The following is a 19,820-nucleotide window of genomic DNA, read 5'->3' as shown; positions in this document are numbered from 1 at the left end:
ACCCAGTTTTTCATTAAAAAAAAAATAATAAGTGAGTCAAAAATGAAATGCACTAGCGATCTCAGTTCCTTTTGCCTTCCCCCAAACCACAAAATTTTCATTTTTCCAATATTCTTGCAGCAAGAATAAAAAAAATTTCCTTTTAAGTTAAAAACGGGACAATGTCACCCCGGTTTACAGTATCTTTTTTTTTTTTTTTTTGCTCTTTTAAACGAAAATATCTTAACTGTGGAGGAGCATTTTCTGATACTATTTTAACTTATGTTTTTAGATGCTTCATTAAACACGTGGAAATGAATAGCTAAAAACATTCTAAGTACGAAATTTGCTCTGTTATACTGCCTTGGGAAGGAATAGATGGAGAGAGTGCAACCCTACTATCCCGATACGGCAACAGTACCATGTGACCTGGGGAGTAATTTCGAGTTGACCGTAACCGCTGTAGAAGTTTTCATTATCTGAAGTCATTCTTGATAACAACCTTTTACTGTAGAAGGGAAAAATTAGATTCATAGTAATAGTGCAGTATTCTAGCATTGTAGACTGTGAGAAAAAAGCCACACTAGGAGGTCCAGTATCTTTTTCCTAGCATGCACAAATGTTTTTTTACTTCTAAATAAAGAAAAAATAACATTTATATGCATTCAACGAGTACATACTCCACAGTTGCCTATATTTTTTAAATTTTTGTACTTATTTTGCCTCTAAAAGTTATAAAACATTGTATATCTTGAGTGCAAATAAAATTTTAGCTCCATAAAAACACTTTTTACTTAACTAGTAATTATTTTAACGGCTCTTAAGCATTTTGTGTACATTTGCTTTCTTGGCGAGTATCTTCTCGCCAAGATCCTGTGAACAGCAGATGCGCGAGAATTAAGATCTGCTATTTTTATGCTTCAATTTAAATACTAGTATGCCTGCGTATGAAATCATTTCAAAACATTGATTATGAATCCATAAATTTTCAGTCAATAACAGAACACTTAAATTATTTGAACATGCCCGTCATTTCAGGGAATAAACATCAAAATACATGAAAAATGCAGTTACATTATATTTTAAAATCCGGAAAGAATTGGGGAGAGGGAGTTTGAATGATAGGCCTGTATTTGTATCCGTTATTTATTTATTTATTATTATGCCGTAAAGGAGTTGGAGCCAGAGTTCCTCTGATTTGCAGCCCCGACTTCATAATAAGTGCCGCAGCGTCGTCTGAAAAAATATTTAATGCCAAAAGAGTGATTGCATGCCAAAACGCGACAACTTCCCAGCCAAACAAGTCACCTGACCTGGGAAACATTGGGTCCCAAGCTTATTTCACTGAGACAATTTGCTATGGCTCCCTCCATGAGTATTCCTTCTCAATGGTTATACTGCCTTGGGAAGGTCAAGCGCCGAATCTGCAAATCTTTCCTTTGTTTTCCCACTTTTTTTTTGCATTTTTGTCTTCCGTTGCACGTTAGTTTTGTTGTACAAACTTGCTTATTTGGTTTCCGATAAAAATAAAACACGGGAAAAAAAAGTCAAATTCCAACTTTTCCCTATGGTTAGTATGGTATCCAAATCAAATTTCTTTCAAATTTCTCAAGAACATACTTGCGCTTTACTTTTCCTCAGCAGTGACTGGACTCCTCAGCCTACGGAATAATTTATACTCGACTTCGATTTGTAACGTTTAAGTTTGAAGTATTAGTAAATTGAGTAAAATAAAATTTTTATTGAATGTTTTGGAGCAAGAGCCTTAATAGGCTATACTGTGCAAGTAAAAGTATAAGTAACTTTTTGTTAGGAAATTGAGCTCAAGCTTTTACAATGTGGAAATAATCAAAAGGCTCAGAGAAAAATTCAATTAATATTTCTACCTTCTCGCAATCGCAAAGACTTACGTTCCCCATCATTACGTACATTTTGAGTCAAAAGACATTTAAGTGGGGGGAAAAAGAGTCGCCCCTCAATTCAAAAACTCGAATTTCAGCCCCTCAAAATGAAAAATCGATTTTAAATATCAAAAGTTACAATCAATTACCAAACAGTTCGTTACTTCTTCCAGAGATTGCACTTACATCCTTGTTTGGGATTACCAGTCTTCTGGAATAGCCATAATAGCTGGAGGTAAGTGAACCTTTCATAAAAGCTGAGAGCAGACCTTAACTCCGGCTATGGGGCAGTAAGTTTTTGCTTTTAGTAAAAGTTACTTCCTCGTATTTTCCACCCAAATAAATTAATGACAGTATCTTTGTACTTGGTTTGAAAAACTATGACTTTGATGAAATTTTAACATTGATTTGAAGACAACTATAAATTAAAAGCCAAATAAGTATGGTAAATGAGTTTTGGAATGATGAGTTTAATATGGCATCGTATCACTTAAAAACCTTAGTTACAATTTCTACATCAATAATTTTACAAATCATATTCTTTTTAAACAAATAGCATAAAATATAAAGATGATTGAATCTGATTAATATTTCAAACACAATCTTCTCATAGTAAACCTTAAGAAAATTATCAAAAACTAAATGTTTAGTTTTTTTGTGATGGAATTTGAAAGTGGTTTTTTTCTCGCCCTATGTTGGCGGAAAGCATAAGTAACCTGATGACACAATTACGCAATTAAAAGCCTTCTTTTATATATCAAAAAAAAAAAAAAAAATGAAGAGTTTGATTTATTTATTAAAATGCAGAAATATATATTGAATTTCCTGAAGTGAAAAGGATGAGACAGTACGTCATTACAATCATTACACTGCTGTAAAATTTAAAACACTCGATAAAATTAGTTATTAATTACAAATTTTGAGTTTATGCCATTGAAAGATATTAAAGCAAACCAAAACTTTAAAATTATTTTAAAACAGTTTTAAAACTGTACACATAAACCGCAAAAAAGTAACATTTTTACTACAGCAGGCTGATCCTGTATGTAAAAGTTCCATATAAATAAAGTTTAAAACACTGGATAAAAATACTAACAAATTACATGTTTGGAGTCGGTTCAAATCATTGAAAAAGATAGATCAAACCAATACTTTATTGAAATGATTAAAAACAATTTTAGAACTGTACAGTGTACACATACTTCTAAAAAGTGAAGACATTTCTAAAACAAATTCCGAAACCAATATGTAAATTATAAACCAAATGCAAATTTGTTGCCGACTTAAGCCCATAAGAAATTGATCATCAGTTCTAGAATTTTTCAATATAAACAATAACAGCAGAGGAGGATATCGAAGTCGGTGGTTATTAACACTTATCTGCTTATATTTAAAAAGTTAACAAGAATCCAAGAAAAGTGATCACTTTCTAAAAATACAAAAATCATTGATATCACTCACCTAATAACTGACAAAATAAGTCAGATAGGTATTTATTTAACTGTGCACTGAACAACAAAAATCTTGTAAATTAAATACGTGTATATTTTTTGTTTAATAACCGATACCTAGCAGTTTAGACACGTATGACTTTTCACTCAGTAACACAGACCTAGCAAGTCCAACAAGTACAATTTTAAGCATCAGCATCTTTATCATTCATAAAACTATCTTTTTTTTAAATGTTCGAATAATTACGTAATTGAATTTATTCCACGACGTTCGTTATGTTGTACTTTCACAAGTAAGAACTTCGTTCAAAGCACTCGCGTAACTCTTGCTACAAAACACGAAAAAAAAAAAAGGTCAGTGAAATTTAATAAAACCCTCTAGTTCTTCAGGAACTTCACCAGAAAACGGGACATGATTTTCCATTATTTTACGTGCGGCCAAGCACTTTAATGTAATGTATTGAAAAGGACTCACGGTGCATTCAGCTATTTCTTTTAGCATATCAAGTGGATGAGTTCCCGCCTCATTCTTACGATCTGCATGTGCCCCGTACCTCAAAAGGGTGCATAGAACAACTGAGTCGTAGTTGGATACCTCAGCAGCCACATGTAAAGGAGTGTTCAAGCTGCAATTCACAGCTTCGACGTTGGCTCCACACTGTAATAAAAGTTCAGCTACTCCGGCATGCGGGAAAATATCCAAATCTAGATCCAAACGCGAGGATACATTCATGATGGTCCTTTCTTTTGAGACTACTAAATGCAGTATTGTATCCCCAGAAGAGGTTCGAGGAGCGATGCGCGATACCCGGTACACAATTTCTTTCATTTCCGCTCTTTCTTCAGAAGTTTTAGGAACATCATATAGAAGGCGTAAAAGATAAGAAAACGCCTTCAGCATCTCATCAAAATAATATTCGTGGTCTTCAAAAATTGGTCTTATTTTTAAGAGTTTCTTGGTTACGGCAATTACAGAAACGAATGAGCGAATGAGCTCGTATATATCAGAAAACTGCATCTGTTCTGGAAAAGTACGATTGCCATTATAGCGTTCGTTGAAGAGAAAAAGATACACCACAAACATTTGAACAGTATGACATGCGTGGGTTATTAACGGTTCATCTATACAAAATTCCAAAAAGTATAGGAAAAGATCCATGCATCTCTTATATTCCCCGTATTTAGCGTAAGTGCGCATGCGAATGACCAAAAAGGCATTCATCTCCACATGGAATGTACCTAAAATTCTCTGACGAACAAGCAAAGTTTGCATCATTATTGCGTCCAAGTCCTCTGAAATTTTTTCCAGTTCTTCCACGGAACTAAATTCAGTTACATCCAGAAAAGGAGCTTTTCTATCAATCGTTTTCTTTTCCAAGTAATTGTTTGAATCCTCATTCCTGATTGACAGAGCAGTTTTCCAGTGATTTAAGGCCTCTCCAAGATTGCCCCTCTTTTCGATAAGGCTACTGCCTATCAGTTCATGCGCCTCAGCAGTACGTTCTTTAGAATAGAGATAATTTTCAATTAAATATTCGAATACACCAACAACAGCGCAGATACAAGCCGTCTGTAACGCATCATCACCGTGAATACTCTTTAGAAACGGGTCCGCGCCGTTCTTCAAAAGAAGTTTGGCAATTTCAAAACCATCATCTTCGATTGCACAATGCAAAGGAGTTTTTAATTCGCTGTTTTGAGCATTTACATCTGCACCTTTGCTAATTAGATATTCACACATGGCAAATGACTCCATTGTAGTTTAGTTTTTGTATACTGTCTTTATTTAGAATTAACTAAATGTCTTTTTCATGACGAGTCGTGGAACAAGATAGGTAAACAATCAGATCACTCTCGTAGACCGAAACAGCACTAAACTTATTTCTACGAAGGAATGAATTCTGTTCCAAGTGTACCGAAGATACTTTCAGGGTTGCCAGATGGCTAGAAGCCAAAACGCATCATTTGAAGCCAATTCGTTACGAACGGAAGACCAAAAAAAAAAAAAAAAAAGCAAAACGATTTCAACGCCCCCTAAAAGATTCCAGTTTATGTTTCAATATTTAGACTTTAATCCAATTTCTTAAAAATACTGAATTTCATCAATTAGTGTAATTTGTTAACAAGCAATAAATTAAATTAGCCCTTGAAATTGCAAGAGTGGAAGCAACTTGTAAGCATAAACGTACAACCTACTACGAGTGCCATTTAGCTTTGCCGATGTCGGGGATGTCATTTAATCGGAATCTTTTGTAACGTAATTTTCAAGTTTCTCTTCTTTTATGATCACACTAGTGGCACCCGCACGGCTTCGCCCGTTGTAGAAAATTAAAAGGTTTATTGATTCGGCTGTATATATACAAATAACGTATGATGAATTTCTCACCAATTGGCTTGCCCATGTTACGTTTCCACGTCAGGATAACTTGGTAATTTACTCGTCCATCTTATGATAGTTTTGCTCGGGAAAATATTCTTAAAATTGGAATAGAAAAAGAACAAAATCGAATTTAGGAAAAATCGCTTCGAGATGCACACCCCATGCTACACACTAATTCTGTGCCAAATTTCATGAAAATCGACCGAGCGGTCTAGGCGCTATGCGCGTCACAGACATCCTGACAGACAGAGATCCGGACATAGAGAGATCCAGACAGAGAGACGTTCAGCTTTATTATTAGTAAAAATAAAGATGAGAACTGTAATGGGGTCTTGTTATACAAGTGTCTAGTACACTTTTTTATGTAAGTGTTTTTTCAAAAACAAAAAGCATGGTTGTTGTTGTTACGGAGTTCAAAGACGCTGAGTTCATTGGTGGGGATCTAATTTTCCGCAACTACACCGTAGTCGAGGTACACGCGGATGAAATATAGGATGTAACGCTACGTAAGTCTCGGTGCATCGGTCTGGATTGGGAAAATGTTCAGGCTCAACCTTCCAAATATTAGGGCAAAACTGAAATTATTCAATTCATGGGCACCGAATTGAAAGTACGAATTAAAAACTAAATTGCTAATTGAGAGAACGACTACCGAATAGTCCCAAAGGCATATACTTACGCACGGGGGTCCAGATAGGTACTGCGGCAATTTTTTTCCTAATTATCTACATATTGACATCAAATTATGTTTTTCGCAATCACGCGCGCGCGCGCATGTATGTATGTATGTGTAGGCATGTGTGTGTGTGTGTGCAGTGGTGTGTATGTGTGTGTAGGCAAGTGTGTGTGTAGGCATGTGTGTATGTGTGTGTAGGGTAGTGTGTGTGCAGTGGTGTGTATGTGTGTGTAGGCATGTGTGTGTGGAGTGGTGTGTATGTGTGTAGGCACGTGTGTGTGTGTGCAGTGTTGTGTATGTGTGTGTAGGCAAGTGTGTCTGCAGTGGTGTGTATGTGTGTGTGGGCATGTGTGTAGGATATGGACGCAATCGCTCAGGAGGAGCAGATTCCGGTCAACGGTGGTGCTGGTGGGGACGGTGCTCGCAAGATGAAGAAGGTGGTGCTCGCAGATGCCCCGTTCCGAAAACCAGAGCATGTCAACTGCGATCAAGTGAGAGAGCCGTTCGTGATTGCTCAAAGAGAGAGAGAGAGAGAGAGAGAGAGAGAGAGAGAGAGAGAGAGAGAGAGAGAGAGAGAGAGAGAGAGAGAGAGAGAGAATAAATGAATAAAAATAAAATAAGTAAATAAATAAAGAAAAAAAAATAAATGAATAAAAATAAATAAGAAACTGGTTTGGAGCACAATGAAAAATCTGTCATCTACCATCATTAGAAAAGTCCAAAACCCTTATAGAAAACGAAACGAAACTTTGCGTGAGACAGGACCACTCGTATGATAATCAAGTTCCGTGGGACATGACTTAAAATGATGAACGGAAATGACATTTAACAGCTGCCATTAAATCGCTTTCAGAACAAATGAAAATTTACGACGGGTTTTCTTCATTGTATGAAGAAACAACATAGCATACTAAAAACATTGTATGTATACTAAACAATGACGCAACGAAGACTCCTCAAAATATATATTTCTGCGGAACAAATAAGGATTTTCAATATGGCTTTTCATGTTGTTTTTCCTGAGATCCACCCTGCTTAATGGATCCTTTTGTAACAATCTTTTTTTCTCAGATATAGAATGTGGCAATGGGAAGGTTAAAGTTCATTTTTGCAATTTGTGTCTTTCTTGGACAATGTTCATCAACATCAACGAAGTAATAAACTTGTTGACGGTAAGACTAATGATGACTGCTGTGGACAAAAAAAGAGTTTGGGCTTGGTTTTAGTTATTTTTTCAGCACTGTCTGGATCTTTTTAAAATACATTATTGGAATCTTAGTAAAACCCGACAGTATCCGCATATACAGTGGCTCCCAAAAGTGTTCGTACACTTTGAAATTTTTTAGTAAAACTAAAATAACTCAAAACTGAATTCGAATATGAAGTCCAATATTTTTTCACATCATTCCTATATCATTCTAAATACAACCTATTGGTTTTTTCAAAATATTGACGGATCATTTTTTTTGAAATGGGTCAGAAAACGAAGAGACAGAGAAATAACACGCCTCAAAAGTCATCGTACACTCAAATATTTTCGAATAAATTCATGATTAAAATTATCATATGTCGTTTATTAATATTTTTGCATTGTGTTGACCTTTATAAGTCATTTAGCTTTAATTTTTTTGTTTATTTATTCCTTAATATATTGCTTATTACTGTAAAATGGCTGGTATTCGTAAAAAACCGCAAACGCCATTCAAAATTTGAATTTTATTCCCACAGTAGTGGTAAATTGGTTTGAAATGTCTCTAAATTAGTTAATTTATGTGTTTGTATAGTAAAGTCCTTGATAAAATGCTTTAAAGAAAGGAATCGGACCGAAAACAAGCTAAGGAAAGGTCAACCGGCAAAGTTGACAAAAAGTGATCATAGATTTAGAGTTAAAAAAATTATGAAAAATACACATTTGAGTACTGTAAAAGTTTGCAGAGTTAAATGAAACATTTTACATTTAATTTTCACCTAAAATTGTTCGCCAAGTTCTTTGATTAGCTGGATTAAATGGGACCTCTTCTCGCAGAAATTTTCTTGATCGTGCGAAAAACAGAAAGCTTACGCTTTTCGTCCCAAAATCAATGATAAATAAGCTAAAAACAGTTTAGAATCATGTTTTACTTACAGATAAAAATTAATTCAACATTTTTGGTTAAATTGTTGTATAACTGTAAGTAGAAGAAAAAATTAAGAACTTAATCTTAAGAACTTAGTTGGATCAGTTAATCAAGACGGTGAAGGTGTTTTAGTGTGAGGGTGCATATCAGCATCAGGACTTGGTAGTTTGTAATTTTTTGATGAAATAATGAATCATGATGTTCCTTTAAATATTTTAAAAACCAATTTTGAACTCTTAGCCAAAAATTTGGTTATTGGAAACAACTTTGTCTTTTATCAAGATAACGATAAGAAGCACACGGTTTTCAACGTTTGCGTCTAGTGCCTCGAAAATTGTCCTAAAGTTTAGAAAATACCCCCTCAATCGCCAGATTGCAACTTAATGTAACGTATTTAGCGATATCTGGAGGCTAGATTACGAAAATAGGGCTTTAAAACCAAAATAGAGCTAGAAACAGTAATACTCGAAGTTTGGTAGAACACTTCCTCAGAAATTTCGCTAAAAAAAGGAAGAAAAAGAATGAAGTCTATTCCCAGACGTTTAAAAGGTGTTATGAATACTGTTTGATATTCTACTAATTAATAACTTAATCAAAAGTTAGATTATTCAATAATATATAGACATTTTATCAAGTGTACGAAGACTTTTGTGAGATAAAATTTCCGGCACTTTTCGGTTTTTGATTTTTAAAAAATTAAGTTTTAATATTTTTTAAAAATTTTCATGCAGTTTTGTTAAAAATTGATCACAGATCTTATAATTAAATACTTATTCCGAAATATTAATTCTAACCAATGATTTGGGGCCTATTTCGTTGAAAGTCGTAGGTGTACGAAGACTTTTGGGAGCCACTGTATATAATAGCCAGTGATCGACTAATGCTCCTGACGTCACCAACAATGAAACTGCAGCCATGGCATGATAATTTGATAATATGTTTTGGTAATGTTTTAAATGCAGGGAAAGGCATTATTTTACACTAGTGGTACCCGCACGGCTTTGCCCATAATGAAAATTAAAAGGGCTTTTGGTTCGCCTGTATATTTACAAATAATGTAAGGTGAATTTTCTCGCCAATTGGCTTGTGCCCATGTTACGGTTCCACGTTATGATAATTTCGTAATTTACTCGTCCATCTTATGATAATTTTGTTTTTAAAATTGGAATAGAAAAAGAACCATATCAAATTTTTGAAAAATCGCTTCGAGGCGCACACCCCCATGCTACAAACTAACTTTGTGCCAAATTCATGAAAATTGGCCGAACGGTCTAGGCGCAATGCGCGTCACAGAGACCCTGGCAGAGATCCGGACAGAGATTCTGACAGAGAGACTTTCAGCTTTATTATTACTAAAGAAGGCTGAACTGGATTTGGTAATTTAACTACTTTACTGCTTTACAGTCTATTGTGTCATTTCAGGGGAATGAAAAAACGAAAAACGGTTTAATGGACGCTATCTGATGGAGTTTAGGGTTATTCCACTGCAGCTAGGGTTAAAATTTCAACAATGAAAAATATTACCCAACAAGCAATTGCTTCGTTCAAATGTAAAGCAATTTTCACCCGTCATATCTTGACGGGCGATTTTATAGTTGATAAATATTTTCCCAGAGTGATATGCTATAACTGGTATTGTTTTTCTTTTGTTCAATGTATATTATATACAGTATAACTTCGACTTAACGATGCCCAATTTAACGATTTCTTCAATGTAATGGCACATTTCAGTGGTCCGGATGTGACTGCATTGAATGTCAACATAACGATGCAGACAAGATATTTTTAGAAGAATATATAACATGCCATATGAATACATAGAGCTTTCAAACCGACATGAAGAATTCTAAAAATAAGAGCATTGAATATTATTCTGAAAGCTTTTTCATGCATTTACATGAAATCCCTTTTGCGTTAGCTTATATCATAAATGTATTTTTCTTGTAAATAAGTAAAGGGATGAAATTACTTTGAATATACTTGAGGAGCGTAATTTGGGTTCTAACGTGTTTTGCGGTTACGTGGCGTAAAATCAAATTCAGTGATTACACGCTTATTTTGTTGCATAGTTTTGTTGAAGCATCGCCCCCGTAATAATACCGAATGCCTACCTCTTTCTCGCTTTTAACAGAAAGCTAAAATTGAACTCTAAACGAGGGACATGCGATAGATCCCTAATGCATGGTTGATTTAATTTGTATTGAGACATGTCAGCTGAGGCATACGTTTCATTTGACAAAATTTACAGAACAATTGTTCTCTTATTATCTGTAGAAATTCTTTAAAATCTGAATTTTTGTAAGTAATGCAGTTTTTTTTTGTCCGCGAGGGAAAAATATTACAGTGAAACCTGTGTAAGTTGACCACTTGCGGTGCACTACTTTAGTGGTCAACTTAAGCAGGTGGTCAACTTATAGAGGTTGAATTATATGATAAGGTCTAATTCTGTGTCTGAAAATAGCGGTCAACTTACAAGGGTGGTCAACTTTACAGGTTTTACTGTACCACTATATGTACAAACATACGTATATATGTACTATATACATACCATACGTAAAAGCTTTATTTTCTATTCTATTCTATTCAAGAGTCACAACTGACTTCAACTGCATTTATGTCGAGGACTGCATACTAAGTGCCTTGCCTCCATTGTTTTTATATACCGATAGATGGCAGCACCATCACCGGATCGAGCAGTTAATGAGAATTTAGAACTAGTCCAAGAGCTAAAGCGCTTATCACACGATGCAACTTTTCACCCTATTCCATCCAATACCGGACTAGTCCAATATACCTCTGGTGCTTCGGCCAAGATAAACGTCATCATTTCTATTGTTCCCCCGTACGCGAGTTTAGTCCAAGATTATAGCTTCCGAGCAATAAAGTTGGGTAGAGTTGGTCTTTCGACCAATAGGAAAGCATCTGAGTGCACGGGCAAATCCAACATGGCTGACTGCTTGAATCCGAAGTAGAAGACTAAGAAATTTATTAAATAATGGACTTTATTAGCGAGAAAAAATGTCTATGAGATGTTAAAAGTCCCTTGTACTGCATGAAGATTTATAGGATATGGTTAATGAGGGAGTATTTTCAAGGAATTGATTAATCAGCGATTGCCGAAAGCATGCATACTCCTTACATACGGTAAAGATATCCTTTTCGATGTTTATTTATTTGCTTGATATAGTGCGTGAAAGAAAAATCTTAAATGCTGTGATACCTTTAGTTTTATTGTTGTTCGTGCTGAAATTTCGCCTGTAAATTTGGCTAATTCTTATATTAATTCGTAGTTTTGGTTAAAGGTACATTGGCGACAGTACCGGTACATATCGACGCCAAATCATTGTTTACATTTTACTGAATCCTTGTCAAATTACTGGAAAAAATAACAATCTTAATTTGATTATTTGCCGTATTATTTCTCATAGTGCGAATGTGCGAAATGTACTGTTCACATAAAACAGTATCATATAAAAAGTAGGCTGATGCTTGATACATAATTTTTATATTAAATGTTTGTAAAATAGTTTTTGAGGTGTTCTAGAATAGTGAGAAATTCTTAATTTCATAAGATTCAAAAACAACTTTTCATTTTGCAGTGCTAATAAATCAGTATTAATCCTGCTTGCAAATAATTATCATTTTGTCTTGCTTTTAGTGTTAAAAAAAATTTAAATTAATCTATGTTATTGCTTTATCATGATTTAAAAGTGAGTTTCTGAATCATTTTGTAAGAGAGCTGTACATAATTTTTGCTTCTAAGTTACAAGGATCCCTTTCAGCCATTCATCTGTGCAAATGAATGAAGAAGGATATGAGAAAGACCTTTTAGTGAAATCTTACCATTAAACGCTAGCTGGTTTGTCGATATTGACAGGTTAAATAAATTAAATTATCTGTCATATTGGTTAACTTGCTGGTTAATCTTTTCATCCTTTGAGTTCCGGTGCCAAAGTAATTGAAGAAAACCACAAGTCACTGAGGCATTTACAATTGTAATAGTTCAGTTGGTGATGGCTATGTTTTAATTCAAGAAAAAAAAACCAAGTTTTTTCCATTTGAAGAGAATTCATTGCATTTAACCAAGAAGAAATGAAGATTTGAACCCAAGCATCATTACTTTCAAAAACCTAGAAATGTATTCCCTCTACCAATTTTTATTACGATTTCATAGTATTTTTTTTATTCTGTTCTTTTATTATAGTTTATGCTATTTTTGTTAACGAATAGTTCTTTACCTGAGTAAAGCATGATTGAAACATTTGCTATAGTTTTTATATTTAAAATAAACATTGTTATTCAATTTGGTGTACTTGCTGTTCATGTCATTACTTTGCGAATATGTTAACAATGTTGCACCAATTATTTGGGAACTATTCGGTTTCCGGCTATTTTTTTTTTAACAATCCGGTATCTGATCCAGCCAGCCCACACCGTACGGGATATCTGACAGATTTTTGCAGGATATCCAGTAGTTAATCTGATATTGATATGGGGATTATCCGGTATATATGTGGGGATTATCCGGTATGAAGTGGGGTTTGATGGAAAATTTTCAATTAAATGGGATGATGTGAAACTTTTGATGAAGGAAACTTTTGATGAAGGAAGGATGAACTCTTGATGAAGGAAACATGAAACTTTTCATGTTTCCTTCATCAAGTTTTGCCTTTAGTAGTTAAGATAATAATTTGCATTTTTTAAGACTCTACCTGAATTTTTTGAACACAGTAAGATTTCTTAAAGTTGATTTTTTAATTATGAGTTTATTAATTTCTTTTTTAAAAAATAAACATTTTTAGCACAACTCTTAATGATGTATTTTAGATGTTAATTTGCATTTTTTATGACTATGTAGGGGAAAGAGGGGCACATTTGAACATGGGTCACATGTGTACATGGCATGTTTTACTAAGATAACCTCAAGCAAAAAATATTTAAAATGCTCAAAATATGACAGTACCAGTCCTACCCCTTGGTGACATAATCTTTGTTTTAGCGGGTGTTGTATATAATTTTACCAATATGTCCTTTCCTTGTAAAAACATATTTTAAACTAATTATGGAGCTAAACTTAGCTGTTGAAAACCATTATATGAGCATGCAAGTGAATTTCATATTCCTTTCATTTTGGTTCAGTCATGTTTATCTCTTGTGTCAATATTCAGGTCTACGAGATATGGCATTTCAATTTTAGTGATAGCTTTTTTATCTATTCCTTGATACCAAAAATTGAGAATGTATTCAAAATCTGCATAAATCCCCCCCCCCCTTAATTTTTTTAGGTGATAAAAAATAATGTTTTCTGTCATTCTGAATGTTAAAAATTTTCAGTTGTTCAAAAAATACTTTTAAAATAGTTAAATTGACAAATACCTTTTCTATATACATGTTCATCACCAAGAACTTTTTCCAACTGTTTGTTTGAAGCAAATTCACCTTTAAGTTAGGGATTTATCTTTGCCTTAAATTTTCCCTTAGAGGCTAATGTTACATTCCTTTGATGCGTAAAAAATGGAACAAAATATATTTCAAATCAAAAAGTAAAATCTGGAAATGAGGTGTGCTCGCTGAAATTTTTCAAACAGAAAGTTTGTTCAAATCTGACTATTCACTCAAAAGTTATGTGTGTGTGGGGGGGAGAGGGGCAGCAGATTTCTAAATGTATTCTGTGGGAAAAAAAGCCTTTTTGTTATTATAAAATTGATATAAAATTAATTTACTTCAGCTGTTAGTCTTTAGTTAATTAAACCTACATTAATAGCACTTTTTTAGGAAAATTTTAAATTCAATAAAATTCTTCTGCATTTCTGTGCACAAACGAGGTGAAAAAAAAATCATGGAACTAAATTATAAAAGCCATTTTTCATAAGGCATTATTTTGAATCTGCATAGGGAAAAATTAATAACCAAACAAATGAAGACAAAAAAGACAATTTTTATGCAGTTAAAATTTAGCACCTTTTTTTACTTGAAAGTGAACAATGACAAGATTTTTATTGAAAAAAAGGAAGGAAGTAAAAAAATAGCATACGGAACAAAAAAAAAAGTATCAAAATCAAGTCTTTTTTTTCAGCATTATTTACTAAAACTATCGGCGATGAAACAAGTAAAAAAAAGCCCGCATGAAGAGATAAAAACTTATTTTAGCAAACCAAGTATTTGTTTTGAGAGCAGACGATCCGAACTTTTACGGCAACCCACAATAGTAACGATGACGTCATGGTTTAGAAACCTGCCAGTGTTGGCTGGTATAGAGGATAGCTCGAACTTCAGCGTTGCTTGGACTTGTCTCATGTTGGATCGTGTGATAAGCGCTTAATAGCTACCTGGTACTAGCACCCCCAGAGGTATCGTTTCACTTGGAGGACATTGAGACCACGAGCATATTTAGCGTCGCCCAGTCCCCTTTAATGACGACGGTGGGTCTTCGACCAGCAAGGATCGAACCCGAGGCCCTCCGGCCCCGAGTCCAATGCCTTACCGATCAGGCTACCACGGCCCCCGCTTTATTTCTTTTAATGCTCTCCAGTCTAAGTTTAAAGCTAAATGGGTCGAAGAAGCTGTAATACGAATATACAGTGGTGTTTTTCAGAAGTAGTAATGGTAAAATAAGAAAATACGTAGGTAAATAAATAAATAAATAAAAAAAATACCACGCAAATCGAAATATAAAATTATATATTTCTGCATTTAAAAAATAAGGAGCAGATGTATCAAACTAAAACTTCTAATATATAATCGCTTATTTTAGCCTTACCAAATCTCCAAATCATAATTCTCACACAGTTTTGCAAAATACTCAGCTCGGGATACTATTACCTCTATCCATTTCATTTTATAGCAGGTTGTCTGGCCATAAAATGTGAGTACCAAGCAGTAAAAACGCAATCGAAACAGCTATAAAATGGTAGGTTTTTGTTTAATATTCGAATGTACTTGTGTGTGACGAATAAGTTATTTGTTGCGACTTCTAAATACAAAATTCGGATACTGATTTAAATCTAGGTTGAGGAATATACTTAATACAGCCAAGAGAACTGCTACGTAAACCAGTTAGTCCTGTAATTCAGAAATAACACGATGCATCTATGTTAGACAATCTTGGCATTACAATGATCTGCTTTAACTGTACATCAAAATTTGATGTCTTGATCTCAGTTGAAAAAAAACAATTTGAATTCTCAAATTTGGGAATTCAAATTACGTTTTTTGCAATCACGAGCTGCGACAAGACCCTACTCATTGGAGTTATTGTTTCTTGAAACGGCTCCTATCCCGCTCCTTTTGGGCAGCTGTGTAGGCTTGTGTGTGTGCGTAGACCTGCGTGAATGCACGTTGGCGTGTATATGTGGAAAGGGGTGTGTGTGGCTGTGTATGTGTGTGAGTGTTTATGTGAATAAGCGTGTGTGTGTGTAGGACATGGACGCCACTGACCGGTAGAAGCGGATTCCGGGGGACAGTTCTCAGGACCAGAGGAGTCGGGCCTGCAGAGGACGATGGGGTTAAAAAGGAACCGAAACGTCAAGGACGGTCAAGTGAAAACAGTTAGCAATCATGATTTCTCAAAAAAAAAAAAGAAAAAAAAAAAAAAAAAAAAAAAAAAAAAAAAGAGAAACTCAAAAAAGAAAAAGAAAAGGAAAAAGTATGAATTAGTGCCATGAATGGTAAAACCATAGCCTCCACAAGTACACTCCTGTTTGTGAAAATTGCAGCACCACGAAGGACTTACGCGAGTGAGCTGAAAATTGCAGGAAATGTAAACTAGGGCATGATATGCAAATGATTGGAATTGCAGATCGGCGCATGCGTATGCTGAGCAGCGCCCTCTAAACGGCGGATCGAACGGAATATAAATAGACGGATGTAGTGAGGCGCGTTTGATTATCGGTGGTTATATGCTAGAGTAAACGTTAACTGAATCTTCACCATGCCTCTTCGACGAAAGAAAGCGAAATTTGAGCAAATTTCGGAGGTTGAACGGGGCAGAATCGTCGGCTTTCGTGAAGCTGGATAGTCTTATCGTGCCGTAGCCGCTCGTGTGCAGCGTGACAGGAGCAGAATCATGCGTGTTTGGAAGAAGTGGACGGACGAGGGTCGTACAGCTTGGAAATCCGGGAGTGGACCCCGAAATGTGACGTCAGCTCGCGATGACAGACACCTGGTGTGTATGGCGCTGACGGACCGCACTGCTTCTTCTAGACAATTGGCAGCACAGTAGTCAACAGCTACACGTGTTTCATTGTGTGCTTCATCAATTCGGAGACGTCTGCTGCAGCGTGGACTGCGTGCAAGAATTCCTTTATACAGGATTCCTCTCACGCAAAACCATCGCCGCGTGCGACTACATTGAGCCAATGTGCATAGGAGCTGGCGTGCTGATTGGCAGCAAGTCGTCAATTCTGACGAATCCCGCATTAATTTGTGGCACCATGATGGCTGAATTCGTGTCAGGCGCTATGCCGGTAAAGGGCACATTCCGGAGTGCATTACCGAACGCTACAGTGGACGAACACCCGGAGTTATGGTCTGGGGTGCCATAGCATATCATGGACGATCATAATTGCTATGAACTGTGGGCAATTTGAACAGTACCGGATACATAAACGAAGTTTTACAGTCCCAAGCTATTCCTTTCCTGCAAGGATTGCTAGGGGCTGCATTTCAGCAGGATAATGCCCGTCCACATGTCACCAGGACTGTCAAATCCTACCTTGATTCGCAGCAGGTACAACTTCTTCCTTGGTCTGCATATTCCCCGGATATGTCATCGACTGAATATGTGTGGGATTTCGTTGGCCGCGTCTCGCTCGTGATCCTCGTCCTGTTGCTTCGACAGACGAACTTTGGTTGCGCAACAAACAATATGGAATACTCTTCCGCAGGCAGGTATTCAAACTTTGTTTCACGCCATGCCGAGTCGTGTCAGCTTTTATTGCGGCGCGTGGCGGCCACACTAAATACTAATTTCTATCTCTTTTTATTGTTTGTTCGGTTTGAAAATGTAATCAGTTATTTGTACCATTACCACTCAACTGTGTATTAAATTTCATTCAACTATGATACTTCCTTCATGGTGTTGCAATTTTCACAAACAGGAGTGTATTATTATTTTTGCAGACCTGTGAGACTTCCTCTAATTTTTTCTCCTTCCCTTCTTTCTTTACTTGTAAAAAAAAAAAAAAAAAAAGAAGCTTTTGATTTTGGGACCGTTAAAAACTCAGGGCTTGCTTTTTTTTCTGACATTAAAGGGTGGAAAAAAAAATTACTGTTGAAAACGTTTCTTAGCATAATCTTGTTTGGATTACATTACATCTGACAATGAACTTCCATACTTACAGTAAGAACTCCACAACTCTAGATTTCTCTGAAGAAGATTATTTTTGCCGATTGAAGTATATTTTAAAACCTCTTTGAAACTTATTGATAGAAATTCTGACTGCTTCATCTTCTGATACAAAGAAAATAGTAAATTAAAAAAAAAAAAAAATGCCGTCCGCACAAGCATGCATTTCATTTCACATTTTATAATTGACGAAAGCTATGGGTCGATTAACTTTCAAAGCGAAAGAAGAATGATGCGTATTGCATGAGTATTGTACGAGCGGAAGATCATGGTCAGGTATTACGTAATCAAATTTAGGCTATGAAAACTTTTCAATAGTAATTACTCTCCCCCCCATCTTTTATTGTTAAAAAAAAGCTAAATAATGCCATTAGAAATATTTTTCATACTATTCTTCAAATTATTCTTAATATTTAGTACACTTCCAATCAAAAGTGTTTTTTTTTATTTATTTATTTTTGCGAAGTCTGAAACGGAGGTTTTTGTGCACAATTCTTTTCAAAAGTAAACAACTTTTTAGCGATTAACTATTGATACAAATCCTTTGAGAGTTCAGTATTAATTTTTCTTAAAAGTTTTTGACCAATTTAAGCTTGAAAAGGATTTAAAGTAACAGAAAACTTGTATTTTCTGCAAGACGAACTTTATTTTTTTATTTCAAAACAAAACAAACACCCTTCTACTTTTTTCTACATAGCAAGAGAATGATTTAAATATGCTGCAAAACAAATTTAATGCAGATCGTATTAGGTAGTCGGGAAATATAACTTATTTAATCTCCCAATTGAAAAAAACATAAGAACTAACTTTAGATAAAGAGTGGCCACGCCCGACAGTTCATAGAATACTTTCTGTCGTTCACACTGAAAGAGAAAAATATTAGCTTGAAATTGATACCAAATTCAGCTTAATTGGTTGAAAAATCAAGAAATTAGAGAGATTTTCTGAATTTACGCCAAAACGGTGACTATGAAAAATGATTTGAAAATATCTCCAAAACGTAATTTTCATTCAAAAAAATCTAAAAAAAAAAAAATTTGAATTTTTGACATCTTGAATTCAAATTATGTTTTTCGCAATCACGAGTGTGTGTATGTAGGCGTGTGTGTTTGTGTGTGGGGGTATGTGTGTTTGTGTAGGCATGTGTGTTTGTGTCTGAGTGCTGGCATAAATATGTGGGTGTTTTTGTGTATGAATGCGTGTGTGGGGGGGTATGTGTATGTGTGTGTATAGGCATATGTGTTTGTGTCTGTGTGCTGGCATAAGTGTGTGGGTAGTTGTGTGTATGAATGTGTGTGTGGGGGGTATTTGTGTGTAGGCATATGTGTTTGTGTCTGTGTGTAGGCATGAATGTGTGGGTAGTTGTGTGTGTGTGTATGTGTTTGTGTGTGCAGGTGTATGTGGTAGTATGTGTTTGTGTGTGTGTGCGTGTATGTATGCGCGTGTGTGTAGGACATGGATGCAACCTGGAGATGGCTTTCGCTAGAGGAGCAGCATCGTGAGGACCCAGTCGACGGTGATGGTGCGGAGGGTGGCGGTGGGAAAGTAAAATGATAGGACATCAAAAACAGTCGAGTGAGAACAATAAGCAATTGTGATTGCTCAAAAAAAAAAAAAAAATTAATTTGGGCTTTTCTCATAGATATCTGTTCGTAAAAAAATAATGGACAAAATCTGAGACATGATGTCACATGACATTCGGCGATATGACGTGAAATGACCCTATTGTAAAAGTTAGAAATCTGTTAAGTCGATACTAGCCGGTAAATATCATCATTCACATACTAATGACATCGGTGGACGGCCAAATATTTCCGGTGAATCTCAGTGAAAGTCGACATTCCATAATTTCGGTCTTTTGCGGTGACATATATACATTACTAAAGGCATATTCAGCGTAACAATGAGAAGCTATCTTAACTGGATAGCTAATACGTATTAGAAAGTCTGTATCACTCATTTTTGCATTG

The 19,820-nt window shown here is 35.3% G+C and overlaps 1 protein-coding gene across 1 annotated transcript; it reads right to left on the bottom strand.

Annotated features, from left to right (window-relative positions):
* Positions 1 to 2,080: 2,080 nt before the first annotated feature.
* Positions 2,081 to 5,087, bottom strand: LOC129224306 (protein fem-1 homolog CG6966-like). Its single transcript, XM_054858740.1, has 3 exons — positions 4,571 to 5,087; positions 3,927 to 4,171; positions 2,081 to 2,125 (listed from the first exon to the last, which is right to left on the bottom strand). Exons 1-3 carry the CDS (start codon positions 5,085 to 5,087, stop codon positions 2,081 to 2,083), a joined length of 807 nt encoding a protein of 268 aa, XP_054714715.1.
* Positions 5,088 to 19,820: the final 14,733 nt, after the last annotated feature.

This window comes from Uloborus diversus, chromosome 6 (assembly GCF_026930045.1).
Source record: "Uloborus diversus isolate 005 chromosome 6, Udiv.v.3.1, whole genome shotgun sequence".
NCBI classification, from domain to species: Eukaryota; Metazoa; Arthropoda; class Arachnida; order Araneae; family Uloboridae; genus Uloborus; species Uloborus diversus.
This window is presented reverse-complemented; position numbering and strand designations above follow the sequence as displayed.